The sequence below is a fragment of the Micropterus salmoides genome, unplaced genomic scaffold, assembly GCF_014851395.1.
Source record: "Micropterus salmoides isolate LMB-PRFRI ecotype aquatic unplaced genomic scaffold, ASM1485139v1 Ms_hic_scaffold_2, whole genome shotgun sequence".
Lineage (NCBI taxonomy): Eukaryota > Metazoa > Chordata > Actinopteri > Centrarchiformes > Centrarchidae > Micropterus > Micropterus salmoides.
Window position 1 is genome coordinate 30723083 of NW_024041150.1, and position 26761 is coordinate 30749843.

The window sequence follows — 26761 nt, forward strand, 5'->3', positions numbered from 1 at the left end:
AAGATAAAAGAGATAAAAGCTATTCTTTCACATTAAGCAGACTTGATTCAGGACTAATTAAATAATTAATAGTGTTAAAAGTCATACAAATACACACGTATTTATTACTCAATAAACGTCACTTAATCACTGCCTCCTGAATAGGTTGTTGATGTTGTTGATCTCTGACATGGAAAGGGAGGTGGAACAGGTGGAATCACAGGGTTTGGTGTCAGGACTGTCCCATTGGCACTGAAAATGACAGTTAAACTGGTTCAACCTGTTGGCCAGGCAAGAGTCATTGATGTAATAGGGATCTTGGGGAGCCTCTCCAGACTGCAGTGGCGTCATTGGCAGATAATTGGTATTGTAGTTTTTCAATGGTACAATAGTTTAGCTTTACACACCTACTGGCTGAACCTGTAATTTTAATTATTAACATTGGCCCAGTGTAAACCCTTATGACAAGAGTTCTTGGTAGTGGCAAAAGAAAAAAAATGTCTTAATGCTGATTTTGAGAATTTAATGTAAATGTGTTTTTAGAATTCAGTCAGGCTTTTAGCCTAAAATAATAATAAATAAATAATAATCGGCACAAATTCTAACGTGTAAATATACCGCTAGTGGTTGTCTAAGATGTTAATGTTAATCGTGCTTCCATGGGTTACACAACCCCGCACTGACAGTATTTATAGTTTCTTCTAAAGTGACGCAGCAATTTACTGAACTCAAGTTAGCTTTTTATGCTTAGACCTGTAATTTGTCTCCTTCTGGCAAACACCCAGGGAGGAAGAACATTCTTACATGTTAACAGTAAAAAAAAGCACTGGGAATGCAGCTATGCCAGGGTTTTTTCCAGTCTCCAGCTCTCGACACAAATGTGATGGGTGTCTTCATGGTAATCACTATTTGTTTTTTCAAACAACTTACACAAAACGTTGTGCATTTTTGTCATATGTGGCTGAAATTGTGGCATAACACTGATGTGGTGACACTGTATCATAATCAGTGAGAGGAAGAAAAGAGCTGTCTGTTGACATCTCTAGTACATTATATTAGTTACATGAGGAAAAATAGGCTATGCAATTAGAGGGTCTTCTAAAACTTAAAATACTTTTTTTTTTTAGGAGGAATATTTTGCCAGCAAGATATTCAGTATATTGGTATTTAGCTTTTTATGAAATATGCTTTATAATGTCATTATTAAAACTCTTTAAATATGTTGCTTGTAAAAAGTATTTGCCAGTTGAAGGCATAGTACACCTGCATGTGTGAGCATGTGATCAGGATGGTACCTTTTACACCTTGTATGTGTAGTGCAGAAAGAATCTGCTCCAGCTTGTTTGGCGTTGCCACACCAGTGCTTTGCCAAATTTTGTCCATTTGAATAATCTTTGTTCTACTACACAAAGGTATCTTCTAAAAATCTTCAAGGATACGGTTAAATGAATGCTCCTATGCTTTAAGTAATATGCTTTGATAAAATAAAGTATCTTTAGAAAACTTTAAATACGGCCTACCATACAGATGGAGCTCAGTTTTTTTTATTTTTTTTTTCATCATCCAAATTTGATGGTCACAGCCCCCAAAACTATGTTGACCCTTGCTGTGTATAAGTAAAAACCTAACTAGTCCTTAACATAAATGTGGTGGAATGACACAAATCTGTTAAAATGGCAGGGATGGGGTAATTTGAGACCTGGGGGAAGTTGAGCCAGATATTTGACTGTAATTTTACATTACATTCTAAAGCAATACATTGACATGAAACAACCAGGAGACATAGCTGCAAGGTTTCACTACTAAATGCAATTAAATGTTGAGACCTGGCGTTTGAGTTTGCATGATGAAATGACATTGATGTCAACCAAAATATGTGCATATTTTAGTTGGAGACCTTACTGTCATGTCCTCAGTTTAAAGACACCACTCACTCCGCTGTCCCCTACAGATTTATGGATGTGATTTTTGTCTGTATGGATGAAGTAATGTTCAAAACTATACTAACAATAAAACATAGACATCTTTGGTGGTTTTCGCATTTATTTGCGTCAATGCATGAATCGCATTCCAACATGCCTGCCAGATTTTGTGTAAACCATAAGTCTGATAGGTGCCAGAAACAGAAATGGGTGTGGAACTGATTGTGTGATAGAAACAGAAACAAGATGAAATGCCTGAAGGCTACTACCTGCTAATTACTGTAACTCTTGAGGACAAACACAAAACAGTGTAGCACAATGAGTGATCCAGATGAACAAGCAGAGCTGGATTTTTGCGTATTCACTATTCTTGAAAACAGTCTTGAGCAACAAGATCTGATCTCAGATCTCACATTTCTGCAAGGTCACAAAGTATTCTGTTGAAAAGTGCTATGTTACAGATCACAAATCCTTGGCTAAGTATACCTTTACACAACGCCTGGCGTATCACAAGTTTAATGGGCACTAATGCAATTTTATTAATACACTGACTTTTTTAATCAACATTTAAAAATGAAAATAAAATAGATAGTGGTATATTCTAGCTCAGTGGAAACGAGCAGCTCTCCCTGGCTGTGTATCACCTCAGTGTTTCAGTGATATCCATCAAACTATTACAGAATTCACTGACTACGATGGATTTTTAATTATAAAGTTACACTTTTAATACGAACATCTAAAACACACACACATGCTGCCTGGTTGAAGATATTAAGTATTATTATTTTTTTGCTGTCAGAATAATGGGGCAATAGGAGGGGAATCCCAGGAAGAAAGAAGCACAATGCTTTATGTGTGTATAGGAAAGGGAAGTGCTGTCAATGAGTAAATTCTGATGCTGAACTATAAATACATTCCTACGCCGGAGGCACCTGTAGCAGATCCATTTAGGAAGATTGCTGTGGATAAGTGAACTGGAGAACACTAATGATAGACCCATTTATCTGTCAGCCAATTAAATAGGCCAATATCTGGCATTTTGAGATAATCGGCCTATATCTGCTCTTACAAGGCAATATCATCCTAAATGACATCAAACCCAATCTAAAACGATTCAGCATTAAATATATATGTCATTATACTGTAGAGAATAATTCAGTTGAATTATGTTAATTCTGGTAAACGGTACCCCACTGTCCCTTAAACAGCAGTGTCTTTCATTCATTAATAAACAAATTATTAACATATAACAACATGTTACTGGTATGATATGTTAGATTATACTCTGCATGAAATAATGGAATTATAAATGATTTTCCGCCACGCTTTCTAAATATCTGCATCGGCCATTGAAAAATCCATTTTGGTTGACCACTAGAGAAAACAGGAGGTTTTTGTCTATGCCCCGGCACCCTTGTTGTTATGAACAGAACCTTTTGAAACACACATCATCTCAACATGCCAACAGCCAGTGTATTCATGTTTTGGTTTTGCCTATACACTACAGATAACTAGGACTTGTCGCCCTAATGCTTCCATATGATGGTGTTAAAGCTGAAAGCTACAGCAAACTACCCTCTGTCATTGTCAAAAAAATACAGCAAGAAAAAATTCTGAGTGTGTTGGGCTAGGTGTTGGGTTGGTTTAAAGAAGCAGTGTTCTGCAAAAACCGTATATTTACCAGGAACTGTCTATGCATCTATTTCAGAGTTGGCACCATAGAGGCTGGGGACTGGGGGCAGCATTTGGGACCGTGCTCCGCTTGGGGTGAATGTAGTGTGTGGCACAGTAACAGTGCCTATTACATCTGCTGAAGCTGGTGAAGTGGAATCTGTTACACTACTAATTACTGGGAAAATTAGTAAATGTAAAATGAGAAAAGCAACAGAAAACTACTTGCTTAAAAGTAAAAGCAAGCATGTAAGATTTAACTGAAAACACAAGACTGAACACTTAACTTAGGGAAACACTTAGGGAAACACCCTCCCTCCTCTGAGAGTAAACACGAGCACACAGCTCTACACTGCTGTCTGACCCAAACTGGTCCACGGTACATATATTTCAACATCAAATATTTAATCTAAATGGTGCTAAAAATCTTCTTGTCTTGTTCTCGTGCATCATCATGTCTCATGACCCAAATGTATCATCACGCCCCTTATATGAGCCCTGATGTCCCCACCACTTTTCAACACAAAGTAAGCTCCACTCTGCACCGGCTTCTTGGTCATCATTGTCAGACCTTAGGCTGGTACAGTGGGACCTGCGTTCCTCCTGGTACAGGACATTACCCTACAACATGAAATACAGCAAAGTAATGCTGAATGTAGAGGATGCTCTGGTTAATATTACAGCCTAATAATTTGACATCAGCAACTGTTTGCTCTGTTTATAGCAGCTGATTTGATGATGCGCTCAGCCTTGACATTATCTCAAGGTTTCAGAATTCAGATGTGCGCATAAATCATCAACCCGCCTTCCACCAAACTAATTGTTTTCTCAAATGTAACCTACCCCTACCGCTCCTATTAACTTTCCAGATGATATCTGTAGTGTGTGTTGTACTAGTGTGTCAGTGTTTTCTTTAACGCAGTTATGTCAGACATTTAACCATCAAAACTGTAGTTATAAACTAGACTGGAAAGCCATAGGTATCTCTCCAGAGGAAACAGAAATCACCTTTAAGCTTCTGAAATATGTTTAGATGCTCTGCTGGAACTCACGATTGATCAGGAGGACTGCTGTTTTACTCCGAACCTGTACTGTGAGTGAGACCGTTTGGATGTGTAGAAAAACAAAGAACATTAATTAACATTAGATCCTGACTGATAATTTCGCCGTGTCAGGAAATTTTGATATGAAGTTAGGCGTAAATGCGCTTAACCATATTTCACCTACCGGAAACTCAATCTCATACCCTTTTCCTAAATGGTATCGCCCAAAACTCTGTCCGCAAACAGCAGTGCTCTCAGTAATTGCACGCATCATGTTTTCATGTGCTTCGTGTGTTTTACCAAGTTTGGACAGTGATCAGGAAATAGTTGTTCAACTTGAAATGAGGGTTGCATCGTCCTAAAGCCTTTATTTAAGTTAATCGTGTCATCAGAGGTGGAAAGACTACAAAAATACATGTACATTCATACATACATTCTACATAAGTAAAAAAGTATGATTACTTTGATGAACATTTACTTAAGTACAAGTAAAATTACTAGTATAAAAATCTACTCCATTAAAGTAAAAACTAGCTTTGCTCAAAAGCTAACTTTTACTCATTTACTCAGACTAAAAGTTACTTTGTTACTTTTTTAACCTCCTGAAATAACTCATTTATACTGATTTAATATCTTGTTTATATGTATTATACTTATCTAATTAAATCGCACTCCTTTGCATCATTCACAGTTCAGTTGGACTAGGAAAACGGGAAACACAGGACTTCATATGAAGTCATATCCCTATTTACATTCAAACAGGTGGTCATTTTAATGGGATATTATATGCGTTAGTATAATAAGCACCAATCTTTTTTGGCTATTTGGAGCAAAGCATCTTACTAAATTATGAAAACTTATTTTTAACTACCACTGGAAGCAAGCTATTATTTAACTGACGACTACATCAGGGGTCCCCAACTAGTGTTCCAAGGCACGAATTGTTTGAAGCAGACACTGTGGGGGACGTAAAAATAATTGCCATATTACTGTTTAATATTTTCAACTTTCAAAAATTATATGATTTCATTAGCTTATATCAGTGTGAACAGGCTCCTAAAAAAACATGGTTGGCCTAAATACATAATAATAAATCTAGACAGGCTTTACTTCATAGACCTACTGTTATGAACTAGAAAATGCTGTCAGACTGCAGCATAGGAGGCACTTCCCTCAGGAGTTATAGTTAAAATCTGTAATTGTAATTGTAACTCTAATTGGCATGATAAAATAATCAACCGGTTTCGATGGTATTATGCAGCTGCGCCCAGGGGCGGGTTGGCCATCGGGAATTATGGGAACATTCCAGAATGGCCGGTCCATTTCAGGCCGAACCGGCCGGTGCTCAAGAGCCAGGACAGTAACAGATGTGATTGAAACTGTAGCGAAGTACAATACTTTAAACCAAACATACTTAAGTAAAAGTAAAATTACAGATTTAAAAACTACTTTTTTGTTTGTTTTGACTATCAAGAAGTTATAAAAAGTCAAATAATTTGATTTTATTTGCTAGTAATTCATTTGTTTCCTGGATTGTATTAGATCCTAAATCTGAACTTACTCCACTTCGAGTAGTTTTTTTCCTTTGATCATTACAATCATTGCAGAAGAGATAATTTCCTAATACATAACATTTTAGGGTATCCTTTACCGCCTTCTTATCACGGGCATTGGCAGAGAGAAATCTTTGATGAAAGTCCTCTCCTGTGATAACACTTCTGCAATGTGCAGACCTTGAATGAATGAATAATAACCACTGTCCATTATCACAGATGGAGTTCAGATTTGCCTGCTTAATACATTCTAGGGGTAAATGTTTACAAGAAACCACAGAACACTACAGAGATATTGAGGCAAACACAAGAACTTGCACTGCCACTGGGAAACCAATTCTTGGCGTTTTGTCACCAGTGGTGCGACTCAGTAAAAATAGTGTTTGTTTCTTTGTCTGTATCAAGTCAGTCAGGTGAGTTACGAGCACTCAGGGAACTATCCATTTATTATTGTCTGGCAATATGTGGTTTCCATCACATGCACCCCACCCCGCCCTCTACAAACATTGATGATGTCAGAGAAGTTGGGAGTTTTTGGGCTCTGATACCTTGACTCTTCCCTACCCCTCTGCTTAAATAGTGACACAGAGTGATCAGGTGTCACATCTTTACCTGGGATCCTGTTAAGAACATCAGAAGTACCAGCAGTCCACCTGTAAGCCAAGCCTGAGAATACAACTACACAGGATCTTCATTTCAAGAAACTTTGCTGCCCAATTTCACCCTCACTGAACTGAAGACAAGAAGATCTACAGGTAAGCTAAAACTATTTGCTAGTCAATATATCTATTCATAAATTTCTTCTGGATTAATACCAGTAGGTGTATGTGTAATTAATGGAATATACATATCTCTATGACTCCCATTTGGTTTATTTTTGACATGTAAATATTTGTTCTTTGCCATTTCTTAAAGCAATTTCAGTTATGTGAATTATCAAGAGCAATTAATAAAAAAAAATATAAGGAAATAAGTAATTGATAATTATGAGCATTTAAGTGATATAAACTAAAATATGTCAGTAGTTATTGATAAATATAATCTTATTTGACATTATTTAACATTTATATTCTAAATTTGAGGTTTTATGGTTAACAGCATTCACTAAAAACACAGTAGGTTAAATACATATTGGGCATGTGCTTTCATGTGTTAATGAAAACACAAATATGTCTTCAGTATTAAATTATTGTTTGCTTGTGTGCTCTTCTCTCTGTATTGACAGCTACTACACACAGTGACTTTTGGAACATTATAATGTGATGCTCAGATGTGAAGTATTTATTTAACAAAAGAATGGGGTGTTTTGTTTTAGAACTATTGAAGCACCTGCTTTGATAAAAAAAAATAGTGCAATGTTGTGTTACATCAAATTCACTGATATTCATTAAATTTGGAATATTTAGGAGCTGTGCACCAACAGGAGCAAGGACCCTAATGAAATGCAAAGAATTATAATTTTTCTTTGTCCAAATGAATAGCATTTTGGCAGCCTAAATGTGCATGAAAGTCCATGAAGCTTTGCACATATATAAGAAGTGGTGGATATTTACAACTGGGTTCTCGCACATGGGAGTGGCACTAACTACAACTAATTGAATCTGCTGCTACAAGTTTTCACTCACAAATGACAAGTTCTGCACTCTCTGACTTTTGCACCACTTATGTCAGTAGAATGTGGAGAAAAAAGTCATTTGTGTATCTATAGAGAGAGGGACCGGCACGGTTCACAGATCAGAGAACCTTTTGACAAATTTCTTAATGAATTGTTAAAATGTTATTCATCCACCACATGTTTAGACACTCCTTTTGATGACAAAATGTTCTTAAATTGTAAAACAATATAAAAAACAGAAAACACAGATATTGGGAAACAATTTTACATAATCTGGTAAAAAATTAAAACAGATATAATAGGCCTCTATTTCTTATTAAAATATTTATTAACATATTTCAGAGCTCACCTGATACAAATGCTGTTCCCACACAACTAAGTGTCCCCTTATATTAATTAAATGAAATTTTACCCTACTCACTCCAGGTATGGACAACAGACTGATCTTCGCTGTCCTGTTAGTGACGCTGTCCTGGATATCTGTGGGCTATGCTCAAACTACGACAACCGCGGCCCCTACGACGACGATAACCACCGCGGCACCAGCTACGACAACAACCGCGGCCGCGGCCGGAGCGACGACAAGTACCGGAGCGACGACAACTACCGCGGCCGCGGCCGGAGCGACGACAAGTACCGGAGCGACGACAACTACCGCGGCCGCGGCCGGAGCGACGACAAGTACCGGAGCGACGACAACTACCGCGGCCGCGGCCGGAGCGACGACAAGTACCGGAGCGACGACAACTACCACGGCCGCGGCCGGAGCGACGACAAGTACCGGAGCGACGACAACTACCGCGGCCGCGGCCGGAGCCCCAACGGCAACAACAACCGCGGCCGGAGCGCCGACAAGTACCGCGGCCGCGGCCGGAGCGACGACAAGTACCGCGGCCGCGGCCGGAGCGACGACAACAACCGCAGCCCCAACGGCAACAACAACCGCGGCCCCAACGGCAACAACAACAGCTCCCCCACTGACGCCCAACACCACAGTGACTGCCCTTCAGGTAAATAATACCAATAAAAACAATATCATAGTGGAATAGAGTAGAACAGAACAGGATAACATAAAGTCACTTTTATTAATATTGTTGAACATAATCTAAATGCACATTTCCTTCCCATGTTTCTCGTCTCTCTTGCAGACACCTCTTAGTAGGACAGGCTGTGGGGCCCAACAGCTCTGCGCGGCTCAGCCCTCTAACTGCGACCCCTCCTCTGGATCTTGTTTCTTTCTTTCTGCTCAGCAGCAGAGTGGTCAAAACTTTATGTTGGGGCTTTCAGGACGGTCAGCAGGCTACATCGCTGCCTCCCTGGCACCTGACACCACACTGGTATGTCGAGCTCTGCCACTAAAAGATAAAAGTCAAACCCAGAGCCAATCACAACATACACTTTGAATTCATTTAGGTAAACAGGTTATACTAAACATTTCTGGTTTTGCACCACAGGCAGGTAACGTCACAACCTACGTCTGTGCTAAGAACGGCAGTGCTGTTCAATTCTTCAGCACTTTCCTCAACAACGGCACACTGATTCCAACAACGGTGAGTTGTACTTGACTCAGCTAGTGGTGGGAGTAGAGCTGGGTGAGGACGATTTATTGGTCTGTTGGAGACCACCTTTCAAAAAATTGTAATGAATGAGATTTGGCTGCATGCATAGCACACATCAATGGCCTTTCAAATAACCTTGTACAATGATACACATATAAATGTATATATTTATATGTTAACACACTTCTCCTTTGTCATCTGTCTTTGCTCTGTAGCTGAACGTGAACTCTGTGAAGGGCAGGCTCGATGGAACCACAATCCAGTGTACATTTGCTGCCACCGTACCAACCCCAACTACTAAAGCAACAAATTTAGTACTCGTAATCTCCAATGGAACTTTCGACAGCAGTAAGCTAACACATTCCCTCACACATCATGTGCACTTTCATCAGTCAACTAAGACTGTCACAAAGACAAGCAAAGACATTATATTAATGTTTTATAATGTGCTAATAACATTAGCAATATTTTTGTCTTTTGCTTGCCCTCTCAGCGAATGGAGTTCTGGGAAAGCCTGCCCTTCAATTTAGGAGTGGTCTTGTAGACCTGTCAAACCCTAACTCCACTGTCAACAATCTGCTTCCATCTTCCGCTACCGCTGGCATTGCACTGCAGCAATCACTGATGCAAGGTAAGCATAAGAGGTAGGGCTGTTCTCATAAGAGAACAAAGTTATCCAAAAAGTGCCAGGTTTGTCCATAAAAAAAAACTGTCTGTTCTCCCATCCTTCGCTATAGCTCTGCTGATCACTGTTGGTGTGCTGGGCCTGACCATCCTCTGAGGAAACTGAGTGAAGACAAGAATATTATGATCATCCTTACTTTTGTATCAACTCACTCCAGGTGAAGGAGGAGTGGTGGAGGGTGGTGACTATTGTACAGCCTTCAGACTGCTTTCACATTAGTCATAGGCTCTGAAATAAACAAGCAAAATCATGTTTTGTTTTGATTGAAATGTTACGTGTAATACATTTGTGTTTGTTTTGTAACCATGGCACTGCTTGGTTTCTGTCCTACAAGTTACTTAATTGCAGGCAAGTACATTGACTCTGTGTCCAGGGTGTAAAATCAATATTTGAATCGCTAGAATGGTGTACAAATCAGAGGCACTTTTGCAGTTAGAAGCATTAAGAGAAATCAATGTACCAAATCAATTCAACCAGTGCCTGGCTTTCATCTGTAGTTGGCATGCTTTATACAAATGTTGTGTTTGGAGTCTATTTACGTTTTAATAGTTCAGGAACTAAAGAAGAACCTTTTATTAACCATGCTATTATTTTAGACTCAGAGTAGGTAGATGGGCCCTTATGAAGGATGATAATTATTTACCTTGTGTGTGTCACTACATATTTACATTTATGTGTTATGTTTTCTGACAAGACAAGATCCGCAAAGAAACAATGTTTTTGTCCTCTCCTGTCACTCATAATGATGCCAGCAAATGGCAGACGTGTGTTTTTTCATTATTGCATTATGATGTCATTGTCTTTGGTGTGAATATATTGTTGGTGATTCAACAATGTTTTTACAATGAAGCCTTCACTGGCTGATATTTTTATGTGTGTATATGTGCAATTACACATGAAAATGACCAGTTGCTAAGCTGTATACAGTACCAAATATTGGAGAATCAGATTTTGCACGTTACATTATGTAAAAATTTTGTTTTTATTACATTTGTTAATTAAAAACTTAATGCAAACTGATTATCTAAGTGGCATTTATCATTTCTCCGACATTGTTGACAAAGGGTAAACACTATCAACTGCAAGCAAATCTGAAACTGTACCTTTAGCGGTATCGAATGTTTCAGTTTTTTGTAACTTTGTTGAGTTAAATTCTCCTGAAATGAGTTTTTAGCATCACAGTTCATTGTACTACGCTAACAGGAAGTCAATGTACGATCAACAGTCAATTAGAAAGAATTTGAAATATCAACAGGCAGATATACCCCGCAATGCCCCAGAGCCAACAGAAAGTGCCTTGTGCTTTGAAACTTATTTGCCAACCTCTGCTGTATTAATTTTTCTTCTCCTCCTTCTCCTTCTGTACATATTCAGTGTAGTGATGAGTGTCTTCACTGCCTGAATTCTACCAGAAGTAGAACAAGACGAAATGCGTTCTATAGCATTGTTTGTCCGTTTTCAGCTACTGTAGAAACATAACGGTGCAACATGGTGACATCCATCGAAAGGGGGGCCCGCGGTTATGTACATATGTAGATAGTGTAGTGACTATGCCCTTTATTTAGCCGCTACAGGTTGTTTATTGCTCTGCTTTGCTGCTTGCTCTTGCCTCTGCTTGCATTCTTTTGCTTAAACTCTCTTTTTTTCCCTGCTAGAAATCAGCAGCTCTTGGATGCTTTTAAATCACTGGGACTGTCAGATAAAGTAGGCTCTTGCCATACTTTAAAACCTTTTATGATCTTAGTGCTACGCGAGTGCGGCCTATCAATAGCACTAGCCTGTACTGCAGTGACTGGAGCTATAGCTAATGCTAATTAGCAACAAGATCCCCTTCTCCACGAATGACTTCTACAAACTTCTATAGAAAATTACTGTGCTGGAAACCAAGATCCACAAGTTAGAAGTGAATGTGGAAGCGAATGGATTATGTGGGACAGACACCACTTTACCGTGGACCCAAAACAGTGGACAAGAGCATGCTAACACACGGCTAATTAGCACCAACAAGACTACCAAGAAGCAGGAGGCCTGTGTACTGGGTAATAAATATAAAAGTGTGAGTCCTCCCTGGAACGCTCTTGGTGCAAAGCCTAAGAGTAAATAATTTCCTGGGGAAATGGGAGGAAAAGTAACAGGCAGAACCCAGCGCCCTGAGATTTGTGATGCGATTGGCTGGCCTGCATTATCATCCAGGCAGAGCGCCTCTTCAACCCCTGTTCTTGGTAGGACAGTTGCAAAAGGGAGAGTTAGCAACAAACCTCCCCAACAACCGAGTGTGCAATAGCAGACAGCACTACTGCAGGTCCCTGGATCTCCGTCTGATGACCTGGATAACATCCCATCCTCACACAGAAGGGTAAGGACTGAGAGTACATCAGAAAGTAAAAGCCTGCAGGGAAAGCTAACGACTGGGCCTCAAACTCTGATTGTGGGTGACTCTGCTGTAAACGATGTAGGAAGCATGTGCAGTAAGAACACCAAAATAATCTGTTTTCCGAAGGATACGGTGTCTGACTTGGCAGAAAGAATCCTGCATATCGTGGCTGAACATCCTACTGAGAAAACATCATACTGCACATCGGGGCCAATGATGTTGTGAAGCAACAGTCTGAAGCGTTGAAAGAGGACTTTAATAATCTCTTGAACACGGTCAGCTCTTTGAATGCTGAGGTGTTTATCGGTGGCCCTATACCGCCAATTCGAAGAGGAGCTGAGAGATTCAGCAGATTGATAGCATTGAACACGTGTCTCTCAACGGCATGTACTGTCCATTCAGTGCATTTCGTCAAAAACTTTTACTTTCTGTGGGACCGCAGACATCTTTTTAAGGCAGATGGACTTCGCCTTAACAAGTCAGGAATAAAATTGTTTAGCTCCAACCTGTTTTACTTTCTGCGTCACTCATCTGTTCCCTCTGCCAAGAACAAGAAACAAGAGGAATCAAAACAAGAAAAAGACATAACACAACACACCAGAAACCTTGAAGGAGAGCCACTCCAACCCCCACTGGAAGAGAGCTCTGATCACGGGAGACATCTGAGCCAAGAGGAAGAGTCTCCACCTCTCTCACTGAAAATCAACAGTGAGGATTCAACATCTCTACCCCCTCAATCCCCACCTTCAGACACCATTTCTCTCCTCTCCCCCCTGTTGGACTTCACTGATCACATGGAAGACCTTGTTAGAGTGGGGCCAAATTTTTCCCTCGCTCCACTCCCATTTTCTCTACCCTAAACCCCCCTCACCGTCCACCTCCACCACTGGTTCTAAGTCCTCCAGGTTTGACACGTGTCATAAATACAGAGCACTACCCGCCGTCCCGCTCCACAATGGCGAAAAAGCCCAGTAAGCTCTGTCTGATATGTGCTGGGTCCAGGCTACAAGGAAAATAGCACTCATGACTCTTCCCAGGACAAGCTGGGGCACAGTGTGCTGGTAGTCTTCTCCATCCCTGTCTTGACAGGTAACAGAAAAAGCATGGTGAATGTGTTAAGAAACAGGAAGCACTCAACATATCCTGCAAATTTAGTATTAATTCCTCGTCAGCACTAAACACACTAAAATTTGCTTTGTTAAACGTTAGGTCTTTGGCAGGAAAAACATTTTTAATCAATGATTTTATAATCACTCACAATCTTAATTTCATGTTTTTAACTGAAACTTGGTTGGACCAAGATAACGGTGCAGCTGTCCTTATCAAGTCTACCCCTCCCAACTTCAGTTTTATGAGTGAAGCTAGAGTGCATAAGAGAGGAGGTGGAGTTGCCATTTTGTTTAATGACCCCCTCCAATGCAAAAAGATGTCTTTGGGGATGTTGCTTCTTTTGAATATATGGCTCTTCAGCTGAATTCCTCTTCTCAAGCTATTTTTCTAAATATCTACAGACCCCCTAAATACTGTGCAAACTTTTTTGATGACTTTGGTGAACTGCTGTCTATAATCTGTATTGACTTTGACTGTGTGGTTATTGTTGGTGATTTTAACATCCATGTTGACAAACCCCAGGAAAGAGGTACTAAAGAACTGTTTTGTGTTCTTGATAATTATAGACTGACTCAACATGAGGCCCACACACAATAAGGGGCACACTTTGGACTTGGTCATCTCCAAGGGTCTGGACATTTCCAAGGTTGTGGTGACTGATGTTGCTCTCTCTGATCATTCCTGTGTTTTCTTTGAGAGTGCTATCTGCGTGTACACAAATGTACAATGTAGTGAACAACAGTGTGGATTTGTGCATTTTATATTGAATGAATGTGGAGCTACCCTAAATTCCTTTCTCCTCCCCAGAGAAGATGGGGAGGGGTCAAAGTTGCTTTCTCTAAGTGCTATCCCGACCATAAAACTGGAACCATTTTGATTCCGAAGCTGATAACGTGGGGCCTGACTGTTAAACTGACAAAGGGACACGAGCCAGCCATTGGCATCTCCCTGAACAGCCTATCAAAACTTACCCCACCACACACGTTTCCGTGGAAACTGACCTTATTCTTTGTTTATTACCACATCAAAAGGATACTCCTTGTCTCACCTAAGTGTGACATGTTCCAGACACTGAACTTTGGATGACAAAGGACTGCAATCTCCAAAAGACTCAAAGCATCTAATTAAATTTAATTAAATCTTTAGTTACCTGAATATGTTTGCCACTATTTGAGTAGTTATGTTAACTGTTGTTGCTATCTGTTGTTGATATTAGTGCTGAAAAGAAGTTACTTGTGCAATGTTTTTATTTTCAGCAAGACACTCCTTCATCTAATGTAATCAATGCTTGTTCATAATACTTTCTTACAAAATCCCTTTAGAAATGATGACAAAGAAATGTTTTACTATACTCTTAATCGCCAGCTTGAATTTAAGGATGAATCAACAATATTCCCCGGTTCCTAAGGAGAGACGATCTTTGATTTAATCCAAGCTTTCCTCATGTAACCTGAGCTCCCCCAAGTGGACGAAATAAGTATTACATGCCCCCGTCGGAAATGCGGTTAAATGTGTAAAAATACTGACCAATAATGTGACAATTGTTTCCTGTTACCAAATGCCTAGAACAGTACAACCGTTCAACCATTGAGGTTCAATTGTGGAAAATATTTGATTATAATACGTGCAAATAGATTTCTTTTCTTTAGACATTAAGTTTAGAAAGGCAGTCCCTTGGGAAACCTGAGACACCCCCTGGGGAACCACGCCCCAGGCAACAAAAGAGCGACACGCGACCTGCTCGCCAGTCTCTAGACTCTTCACTCTAGACTCTTCACTCTTCCCTCTCTCGCTCTTCCACTCTGCCCTCTGGATGCTTCGGCACGCGCGTGGCGTGCCTCGCCAGGCAACGCCCAGACTCGGCCAGCGAAACAAACAGGCCTTTGTTCGCCTGAAGCTACACACCTGAAGTGCCGAGACATCGATCTGCCTTCAGTTTGTTTTATTTTCTTTATTTCTTTGGTTTGTTAAAGTTATGAGTCCGTTAAGTTACACTGGACTAATTCAGGAACGACCAAGTTCCATTTTAAGCCTTTTTCGTCGAGCCAACTTCACCGAGGTCAGACCAAGCCACGTGGTCTCGCCAGCTACAACCAAGGAAACCAGCAAACAGCCGAATTGCCAGACGGAGGAGGCGTTTTCAATCAGACACGGAGAACCCCGAAGAATCCCTAGCAAAAAGCCAGGATCGGCAGCTAGAGTGGGACCCTTGCAACAGGCCAAAAGCAGGCTGTCGACAAGCAGTAAGACTTAACACACGTCCTGTGATCAGATGTCCATTTTAACTCCTAAACTATAGCATTAGTTTACTTTCATTAGCTCTTCTATGCCGTATGAGTCAAATGCTTCCCACAATCGAACCTCCAGGCTCATTGGTCAGCAAATGTTTATGTTCCCTGTATCCAACCATCTTTTTATCACCTTAATTAGAGAATAAATTCACTGTAATATAACCAAGAGCTGTGTGTGTTGCCTATTTATAGTTCCTGCCAAGAGAATTGACCCTTTAGATATGAGACTGACTGACTGATTTAAGATAATTGAGCGATTATTAACTAACTGATCACTAGTAATAATTGTATAATTATTCAAAACTACCTAGAGGTCCGGAGACTCTAGGATTATAACAACTCCGGTGGTGTTACGGGGTGTGGTGTGTAGACAGAGAGGACCCAAATGCTGCACTCAGAGGGAAGGAGGTTTATTGGGGGAAAAAAGGGTGAGAGGGACTGGAGTGGAGGGAGAGGAGGACGTCGGGGAAGTACTGGCACGGGGAACCAAGGAGACAGGGGGCCAGGGAGCCGGGGAACACGGGCCGAGGAAGCGAGGAGAGGCAGGGGAACAGGGAGGACGCCGAGAGGGAGGTCCGAAGGGGAGTGGGCCAGTGGATGAGCCCAGCCGAGCGGAGGACGAGGGTGAGTGTACCTGGGAGGGAAACAAACAGAGAGACAAGGTTAGGGGAGACAATGACAAGGCACAGGGTAAGTTTGAAAAAACAAGAAACAAGGAAGCCTGAACACAGGAGTGGCACCAGGTATGGAGCAACGACGATCAAGCAAGGATGGTGTGGAGAACCGGGGTTGAAATACAGGCTGGGATGAGGTTGATTACTGGCAGGTGTGGCAGGCTGACGAGGTGGATGATGGGTTGCAGGTGCAGGTAGTTGGCTGGGCTCAGGAGCAGAGGGAGAGAGAGCACACGGGGGAGAAAACACAGAGAGGCGGGCAGAGAACAGGAAACCAAGGGAAAAAGCAGAAAACTGATATAAAGGAGGAAAAACCAGGACACTCACCGTCAGCCGGGCTGCCACCACAACAGGGCCCCCTCCTCAATGGACGCCTCCCGGCGGCCTTCCTGTAGGACAGGGGGTTCGGCAGGCGAACACGGGGGGGAAGATGTCGTACTGGGGTCCGGCTGATGGGGGTCCAGGGTCCAAAACCAAACTGGGAATACAGGGAGGGCTTCAGGACAGGGAAGAGTTAGGGGAACAGGCAGGGCAGAACTGGAAGCTCAGGGCTAGACAGGGTGCCAGAGGGTAGCGCTGGGGGACCAGGGAGTTCGGGCGGACGTCCCGAGGGCGGAACAGAGGGACCAAGGGGTTCGGGCGGACGTCCCGAGGGCGGAACAGGGGGACCAAGGGGTTCGGGCGGACGTCCCGAGGGCGGAGCAGAGGGACCAAGGGGTTCGGGCGGACGTCCCGAGGGCGGAGCAGAGGGACCAAGGGGTTCGGGCGGACGTCCCGAGGGCGGAGCAGAGGGACCAAGGGGTTCGGGCGGACGTCCCGAGGGCGGAGCAGAGGGACCAAGGGGTTCGGGCGGACGTCCCGAGGGCGGAGCAGAGGGACCAAGGGGTTCGGGCGGACGTCCCGAGGGCGGAGCTGGGGGACCAAGGGGTTCGGGCGGACGTCCCGAGGGCGGAACAGAGGGACCATGAGGGTCCGGTGGAACAGGGGAGCCCGAGGGCAGACCAGGGGAGCCAGGTTGGTCCGACGGGCAGCCCGAGGGCGGACAGGGGGAGCCAGGAAGTTCAGGGGGGCAGGTCGAATGCAGAGCAGGAGAGCCAGGGAGATCCGGCGGGCAGGCCGAGGGCGGAACAGGGGAGCCATGAGGGTCCGGTGGAACAGGGGAGCCCGAGGGCAGACCAGGGGAGCCAGGTTGGTCCGACGGGCAGCCCGAGGGCGGACAGGGGGAGCCAGGAAGTTCAGGGGGGCAAGTCGAATGCAGAGCAGGAGAGCCAGGAGGGTCCGGCGGGACAGGGGAGCCCGAGGGCAGACCAGGGGAGCCAGGAGGGTCCGGCGGGCGGCCCGAGGGCGGACAGGGGGAACCAGGAAGTTCAGGGGAGCAGGGTTGGTCCGACGGGCAGCCCGAGGGCGGACAGGGGGAGCCAGGAAGTTCAGGGGAGCAGGGTTGGTCCGACGGGCAGCCCGAGGGCGGACAGGGGGAGCCAGGAAGTTCAGGGGGGCAGGTCGAAGGCAGAGCAGGAGAGCCAGGAGGGTCCGGCGGGACAGGGGAGCCCGAGGGCAGACCAGGGGAGCCAGGAGGGTCCGGCGGGCGGCCCGAGGGCGGACCAGGGGAACCAGGAGGGTCCGGCGGGCGGCCCGAGGGCGGACCAGGGGAGCCCGGCGGGCGGCCCGAGGGCGGACCAGGGGATCCGGGAGGGTCCGGCGGACCAGGGGAGCCAGGAGGGTCCGGCGGACCAGGGGAGCTCGGTGGGCGGCCTGAGGGCGGACCAGGGGAGCCTGGAGGGCGGCCCGAGGGCTGGGCTAGGGGGCGAGACGACCTCTCCAGAGGCCGGGGAGCCGGGCAGGGAGCCGGGCGTGGCGACCTCACCAGAGGCCGGGGAGCAAGGCGAGACAAGCCAGAGAGTTCGGGCGGGCGGCCCGAGGGACGGACTAGGGGGCGAGACGACCTCTCCAGAGGCCGGGGAGCCGGGCAGGGAGCCGGGCGTGGCGACCTCACCAGAGGCCGGGGAGCCGGGCGTGGCGGCCGGGAAGCCGGGCGTGGCGGCCTCTCCAGAGGCCGGGGAGCCGGGCAGGGAGCCGGGCGTGGCGACCTCACCAGAGGCCGGGGAGCCGGGCGAGACAAGCCAGAGAGTTCGGGCGGGCGGCCCGAGGGACGGGCTAGGGGGCGAGACGACCTCTCCAGAAGCCGGGGAGCAGGGCGAGACAAGCCAGAGAGTTCGGGCGGGCGGCCCGAGGGACGGGCTAGGGGGCGAGACGACCTCTCCAGAAGCCGGGGAGCAGGGCGAGACAAGCCAGAGAGTTCGGGCGGGCGGCCCGAGGGATGGGCTAGGGGGCGAGACGACCTCTCCTGAGGCCGGGGAGCCGGGCGTGGCAGCCGGGGAGCCGGGCGTGGCGACCTCACTAGAGGCCGGGGAGCAGGGCGAGACAAACCAGAGAGTTCGGGCGGGCGGCCCGAGGGACGGGCTAGGGGGCGAGACGACCTCTCCAGAGGCCGGGGAGCCGGGCGTGGCGGCCTCTCCAGAGGCCGGGGAGCCGGGCGTGGGGCTGGCAGCGCGACAGCAGCGGGGGGAGTCAGGGATGAGGCTGCTGGGCTGAGGGCCTCGGTGCGAGGAACAGGGGTCGGCCGGACCACCGGCGGGGCTGAGGCCGGTCCGTCCGCCAACAGAACACGAGGAGCAGGGGTCGGCCGGACCACCGGCGGGGCTGAGGCCGGTCCGTCCGCCAACAGAACACGAGGAGCAGGGGTCGGCCGGACCACCGGCGGGGCTGAGGCCGGTCCGTCCGCCAACAGAACACGAGGAGCAGGGGTCGGCCGGACCACCGGCGGGGCTGAAGCCGGTCCGTCCGCCAACAGAACACGAGGAGCAGGGGTCGGCCGGACCACCGGCGGTGCTGTAGCCGGTCCGTCCGCCAACAGAACACGAGGAGCAGGGGTCGGCCGGACCACCGGCGGGGCTGAAGCCGGTCCGTCCGCCAACAGAACACGAGGAGCAGGGGTCGGCCGGACCACCGGCGGGGCTGAAGCCGGTCCGTCCGCCAACAGAACACGAGGAGCAGGGGTCGGCCGGACCACCGGCGGGGCTGAAGCCGGTCCGTCCGCCAACAGAACACGAGGAGCAGGGGTCGGCCGGACCACCGGCGGGGCTGAAGCCGGTCCGTCCGCCAACAGAACACGAGGAGCAGGGGTCGGCCGGACCACCGGCGGGGCTGAAGCCGGTCCGTCCGCCAACAGAACACGAGGAGCAGTGGCCCTAAGGGGGGGATCGGGGGGGCCAGGCTGGGGGCTAGCGGCGCTAGCAGGCTGAGGGACAGGCTGGGGGTCGGGGCAAACTGGCTGGGGATCAGGGCCAGGCTGGGGGCTAGCGGCGCTAGTGAGCTGGGGATCAGGAGGGACTGACTGGAGGCTAGCGGCGCCCGCCGCTAGAGGGACAGGCAGGGGACCAGCGGGCCGCATGCTAAGCCCAGCAAGAAGAGCACCGGGGGAATTCAGGGCCGATCGCAGGGCTTCCTTGAGGCGACCCACCTCCCAAAGCAGCTCAGCCATGCCTGGAGTACGCAGTAGGCGCGGTTGTTGACCCAGAGCCCTCTCGAAGCCGACTAGCGCGTCCAGCCTCTTGTGCCAATCCTCCACCCTTAAGTCCCCAAGAAGACTGTCCGCGAGGGTCCTCACCTGGCAGAGATCCTCTGTGGAGGGGCTAACGGCCGCCAGGCCCACCTCCGGTCCGGTCCAGCAGTCTCCGAGCTCAGGCCGAGGTAACGGACCAGATGCAGACACCGGCAGGGGCGCGCTTAGGGGCTCCTTGGCGGGGGGAAGGGCCAGGGCGTGGAGGAAGCTGGCATCCCATGGTGGGACGAAATCCCTCAGGCGAGGCTCAGCCCACAGCAGCTGTTGAGCCCTGGCGCGGAAAGCCTTCTTCAGGCCGTCATTTATGGCTCCCTTCCACAGCTCTTTGAGCTTGAGGAAGTCCCGGAGCCAGGACTCAAATTCCAAGGAGTCGGTGGAGAGGGGGGAGGGTGAGTGAGCTGGGTCCATGCGTGGCTTGATCGTTCTGTTACGGGGTGTGGTGTGTAGACAGAGAGGACCCAAATGCTGCACTCAGAGGGAAGGAGGTTTATTGGGGGAAAAAAGGGTGAGAGGGACTGGAGTGGAGGGAGAGGAGGACGTCGGGGAAGTACTGGCACGGGGAACCAAGGAGACAGGGGGCCAGGGAGCCGGGGAACACGGGCCGAGGAAGCGAGGAGAGGCAGGGGAACAGGGAGGACGCCGAGAGGGAGGTCCGAAGGGGAGTGGGCCAGTGGATGAGCCCAGCCGAGCGGAGGACGAGGGTGAGTGTACCTGGGAGGGAAACAAACAGAGAGACAAGGTTAGGGGGAGACAATGACAAGGCACAGGGTAAGTTTGAAAAAACAAGAAACAAGGAAGCCTGAACACAGGAGTGGCACCAGGTATGGAGCAACGACGATCAAGCAAGGATGGTGTGGAGAACCGGGGTTGAAATACAGGCTGGGATGAGGTTGATTACTGGCAGGTGTGGCAGGCTGACGAGGTGGATGATGGGTTGCAGGTGCAGGTAGTTGGCTGGGCTCAGGAGCAGAGGGAGAGAGAGCACACGGGGGAGAAAACACAGAGAGGCGGGCAGAGAACAGGAAACCAAGGGAAAAAGCAGAAAACTGATATAAAGGAGGAAAAACCAGGACACTCACCGTCAGCCGGGCTGCCACCACAACAGGTGGTGCCCTTTACGAGGAAATTCTGATTTTATGAATAATAATTCATAATTGGGTATCAATTCTCATAAATTTATTAAAATGCATAACTAATAAATTTAGGTCCACTACAACAAACAGAGGTAATCACAAAATGGCATATCACTGAAAACACTAGTGAAAAATTTATTGAGGCTTTCTCCTCAACACCCGCCCTCTCATGGGTCTCAGTCAATGAGCTTGTAGATAATTTTAGTTCTAAAATTACAAATGTTATTGATGCCATTGCACCAGCTAAGGTGAAAGTGGTCTCTGGTCACCAAAAACACTAATAATGCACGCGCCCTGTTTGCTACTGTCGACAGGCTAACCAACCCTCCTGTGTCTGTAGCCTCTGAACTTCTATCCACCAGGGCCTGCAAGGAATTTGCTTCCTTCTTCACAGACAAAATTCAAACAATTAGACAAGCAATCAGTGCCTCCATGTCAGTAACAGGGTATGTCTTGTCCCTGTGTTCACTTAAAAACAATTCATATAGCACGAGACAATTTGATTCTATTAACCATAAAACGTGGAGGACATAATACAACATCTGAAATCCTCCTAATGCTGCCTTGATATTACGCCAACAGGTTTTGGCATGGCCTCAGATTTACTACAAATTGTCAACATGTCTCTCCTCTCAGGTTTTTTCCCACAGGCCCTGAAAACTGTCATTAAGCCACTCTTAAAAAAGAACAATCTAGACAGTTCACTAATGTGCAATTATAGGCCCATAACAAATCTCCCATTTCTAAGTAAAATCATTGAAAAGGCTGTTTTTCAACAGCTTAGTGCTTTCTTGGCACTAAATGACTGTTAAATAACACCACAGCACTGAGACAGCTCTTGTTAAGGTCTTGTTAAGGACATCCATTTAAACACTGACAGTGGCAGAATTTCAGTCTTAGTATTATTGGATCTCCGTGCTGCATTCGACACGGTCAACCACAACATATTACTTGACAGACTTGAAAACTGGGTTGGACTTTCTGGCACAGTAATAAAATGGTTTGAATCCTACTTAAAGGACAGGGACTACTTTGTGTCTATAGGTAATCACACATCTGAGCTGACAAAAATGACGTGTGGAGTTCCCCAAGGCTCCATTCTGGGACCTCTTTTGTTTAACATTTACATGCTTCCACTGGCTCAGATTATAAAAAACAACAAAATATGTTACCATAATTATGCAGATGACACACAGATTTACATAACCATTTCACCAGGGGACTATGATCCCATACAGGTGCAGAGTAAGTGTATTGAGCAGGTCAACGATTGGCCTGAATTTGAAATGCCAGAATTTTCTTCAATTAAACAAGGATAAAACTGAAGTTGTTTTTGGAGCCAGGGAGGAACGATTGAAAGTCAGTGCTCAACTTCAATCTGTAATGCTAAGAACCACAAATCAAGCCAGAAATCTTGGTGTAGTCATGGACTCAGACCTGAATTTGAGGAGCCATATTAACACAATTACAAAGTCAGCCTACTATCACCTGAAGAATATATCAAGGATTAAAGGACTTATGGCTCAGCAGGATCTGGAAAAGCTTATCCATGCATTTATCTTCAGTCGACTTGACTACTGTAACAGCATCCTTACAGGGCTCCCTAAGAAATCCATCAGACAGCTGCAGCTGATTCAGAACACTGCTGCTCGAGTCCTCACTAAGACCAAAAAGGTGGATCACATCACTCCAGTTCTGAGGTCTTTACATTGGTTTCCTGTATGTAAAAGAATTGATTTCAAAATCCTGCTGTTAGTTTATAAAGCACTAAATGGTAGTAGTAAATAAAGGCCAGCATGTGAACATGCACGCGAATATATTTTTGATTAATAAAAAATTTTATCAAAAACTAATTAATCAAAAAAAAGCAGAAAACAACCTCACACATGTATTGAGACACTGACCTTCTTTTATATTAAAGGACATAAGAGAGAAATTATGCAGAAGCTTTTTAACAAAAATTTCGCTGATGCTCAAAAGTATGTACTACGCGGTCTTGGGTTGGTGCCAACGTGTGAGTGCAGTATTCGAGACGTTGCAGCAACTGCTCTACAGATTTGGCTGAGGAACCCTTTTCTCATTGCTTCGCTTAAACGGGTAGTTAGAGTGGAGGACAGTGTGAACACTGTAGTTATGGAATCTATGGACATCTGGAATTGGGAACAACACTAAAAACAATGGGGAATGTGTCTAGTCTAGTAAACCATGTCAAAAAGAGATACATCGTGTATAAGATGAGAACACTGTTGTGTGAAGCTGTTAACAATGCGATATGTGACACAGATAGGACACTATGTTGTTCTAGATTTGACAAACAGACAGAATGTGTTAGACGAATGACCTCTGGATGGCGTACCATGGTGCAAACTCTACTCGATATAGCAAATGTTTTTCCTGTGAACGATAATGATTTTCATACGGGTCATGTGTTTTGTTTTTGTACTTTTAGCATTGATTTGTGTGTTTTAATGCTAACCAGAAAACAACATGTCGATGTTGCTGATGTGATGTATTGCTTAACTGAATCTTTGGTTTGTAAAAACATAGGTGCTTGTACTGATTTTCTGAAAAGTGTATACTTGTAATCATTGCTGACGGATATGTTGTGTATGTTGCTGGAAATAAAATACTTGAACAGACGTTGAAGCGTCAGTCTTTGTAACAAAGATCATGGAGGAGGTGATGAGGAATATATACTATGCGACTGAAAATGCAGGGGCTTATGGAGGCAAGCAAAAGCTTAAAAGGGCCATATTTGACACTACTGGGGTTCAGTACGCAGATTCAGACGTAGAAAACTGGCTCATGAAGCAAGATGCCTATACTCTACACAAGACAGCTCCAGTGCATTTTAAGAGAAACAAGGTTTTAGTGAATTCAATAGATTGGCAATTCCAGATAGATCTAGTCGACATGTCCGCTTATTCTACTGAAAATGATGGGGTATAGATTTGTTTTCAAAATACGCATGGGTGCGTTGTTTAAATGCGTCACAGTGTCCTTTAAAGATATCTTAGCTGAAGGTAGAATACCACATAAAATTCAAACAGACGAGGGAAAAGAGTTCCTAAACAAAGATTTCGAGGCGTTAATGAAAATTAATAGTATCGTACATTTTACCACATCAAATGAGACTAAGGCATCTGTAGTAGAGCGCTTTAACAGGACTCTGAAATCTAAAATGTGGCGTTATTTAACAGCCAATAATTCTAAACGATACGTAGATATATTGCAGGATTTAGTCATCTCCTACAATCATAGTTATCATCGTAGTATTGAAATGAAACCGATTGATGTAACAAAAGACACTGAAGATATCGTATTTAACAACTTGTATAAAACAAAAGATAAAAAAGTAATTCATTTTAAATATGAGTTGGGCGATAATGTGAGAATTTCAAAACTACGCGGTCCCTTTTAAAAAAGCACTGTAAAGGAATGCGTGTCAAGGGACCCTCCTATTTACAGGTTAAAAGACTATGACGGTGAAATATTACAGGGGACATTTTATGAGCAAGAGATGCAAAAAGTTATTATAGATAAAAACAAAACATTTAAAATAGAAAAGATCTTATCTAGAAAGAAAAGACAAGGTCGGGACATGGTGTTAGTCAAATGGGTCGGATGGCCAGATAAATTTAACTCGTGGATTTTGGAAAAACAGCTTTTCATTCAGCTACCTTAGCAGATTACAAACACACATAAATGGATACAGAGGATTTTTTTGTCACCCTGCCCAGCAACTCGTCTGCATTATTTTACCCGAGCAATACAATAGCAAATTTTACAACGAAACTGTCCAAGCCTTTACACTTTAAATCAGCATACGAGGTGGGTTTGATAGAAATACAATATCCAAAAACATGGAAATCGTTTTCATCAGAAGACTCAAAATCTGTCGTGTTTGATAAAAAATCCAACAAGAGGGTAGTTCTATCAGCGACACAGGGATTCTATACAACAATGTCACAGATAATAGCTGAACTAAACAGTTGTTTATCTGAAAACGACATGGGTCACATTGAGCTTGATCACAAGAACATTACCAACAGATTAAGCATTTTACCACTGAGAGACGTAGAATTAACGTTTCAAGGAAAACTTGCACAAATGTTAGTATTTATCCCCAGAGCGGCTTTTAAAACTCACGAGGGAACTGCAACATTTAGATCTCAGCCACAAACTAACACAGTGTTGACACAGATGCCAGACATTGTTAATGTAGGGATGTATAATATATTTGTTTATACCGATATTGTTGATCATCAAACAGTAGGGGATAGTTACGTCCCTCTTTTAAGAATAGTACATATATCGGGTCCAAACAACCATATGATCACAAAAACTTATGACAGACCACACTATCTGAGGCTCTGCAAAACACACATTGATAGTATCGAGATTTCTCTCAAGACAGATCAGAATCAACATAACCCTTTTACGTACGGCAAAGTGATAATAAAGCTACACTTTCGACCCGTAAAATATCAGTATTAGACAAGGAGCAAACATGTACCATCCATATGCTCACAATGCGGACAAGTACGTTGCATATTATACAGCCAAAGCGGATGCTGATTTACCAGGATACAGCGGCCTCTGTGCTCAGTATGGTGCAGGGTTAGGGGGTATCTTTAGGGGATTGTTTAGATTAGCATTCCCCTTATTCAAGAAAGGATTTACATTTGTTGCCCCTCATTTAAAGACAGCTGCTAAAAACATAGCTATGGATGTTATTACTAACGTCATGAACAGACATCAAGAGGGGTCGGGTATAGTGGCCGTGGCTCCCCGTCCAATAAAACAACCTCCAGGGAAAAGACGGAGTTCCCCACCAAAGAGGCGTAGCCGAACAATAAATAAGAAGACCCATACTAAGACTAAAACGTCAGAAGACAAGAGACATTTTCTAACGAGAATGTCGTTGGTACATAGCCTGTCACAAGAGTGCGTTAAGTCGGAGCTAGACCTGTTTATGGTACCGTTAACACAAACAAGTATTGAGAAATGCATCTACGTCGAATTCCGTCCTCTAGCAGCAGTATCAGACTCTGCACCCCTTGAATTTTTCATTCCAGCTAGTAAAGAGGATTACCTGGATCTAAACAATACGTTTGTGTACACGCGCGCAAATATCACTAAAGCTAATGGCGGGAAACCTGGATCAAGCAGACGAAGTGGGCTTTATCAACTACCCTGGATGTACAATATTTTCACAGGTCGACATATTGTTGGGGGACCGACTCATAACGCAATCATCAAACACATATCCGTACAGGGGTATAATAGAGTACCTTTTGAACTACGGAAAGGACGCTCTGCAGACACAGTTTGGATCTGGACTATTTTGCATGGATACAGCAGGTCATATGGACGACGCAACGGCTGGAGGACGCAATGAGGGACTAGTTAAAAGAATGGAGTACACACAAGGCGGCCGCGTAGTGGAGCTAATATCCCCTTTACATTCTGACTTGTTTTTTCAAGAGAAGTTAATGATAAATGACGTAGACCTCAAGATAAAATTCAT

General features: G+C 45.1%; 1 protein-coding gene across 2 annotated transcripts in view; it reads left to right on the forward strand.

Moving 5' to 3' along the window:
- Positions 1–6771: 6771 nt before the first annotated feature.
- The window catches only part of LOC119912399 (mucin-5AC-like), a 66697-nt gene continuing 46707 nt past the window's right edge, over positions 6772–26761 (forward strand). The window contains exons 1-5 of one of the 2 annotated variants that reach the window (XM_038731575.1): positions 6772–6923; positions 8210–8368; positions 8417–8793; positions 8932–9120; positions 9238–9333. In XM_038731575.1, coding sequence (XP_038587503.1) covers positions 8212–8368; positions 8417–8793; positions 8932–9120; positions 9238–9333 — 819 coding nt within the window. In that variant the 5' untranslated portion in view covers positions 6772–6923; positions 8210–8211. Of the gene's footprint in view, positions 6924–8209; positions 8794–8931; positions 9121–9237; positions 9334–26761 lie in introns of both variants that reach the window. The other variant, XM_038731574.1, reaches the window with a different exon arrangement.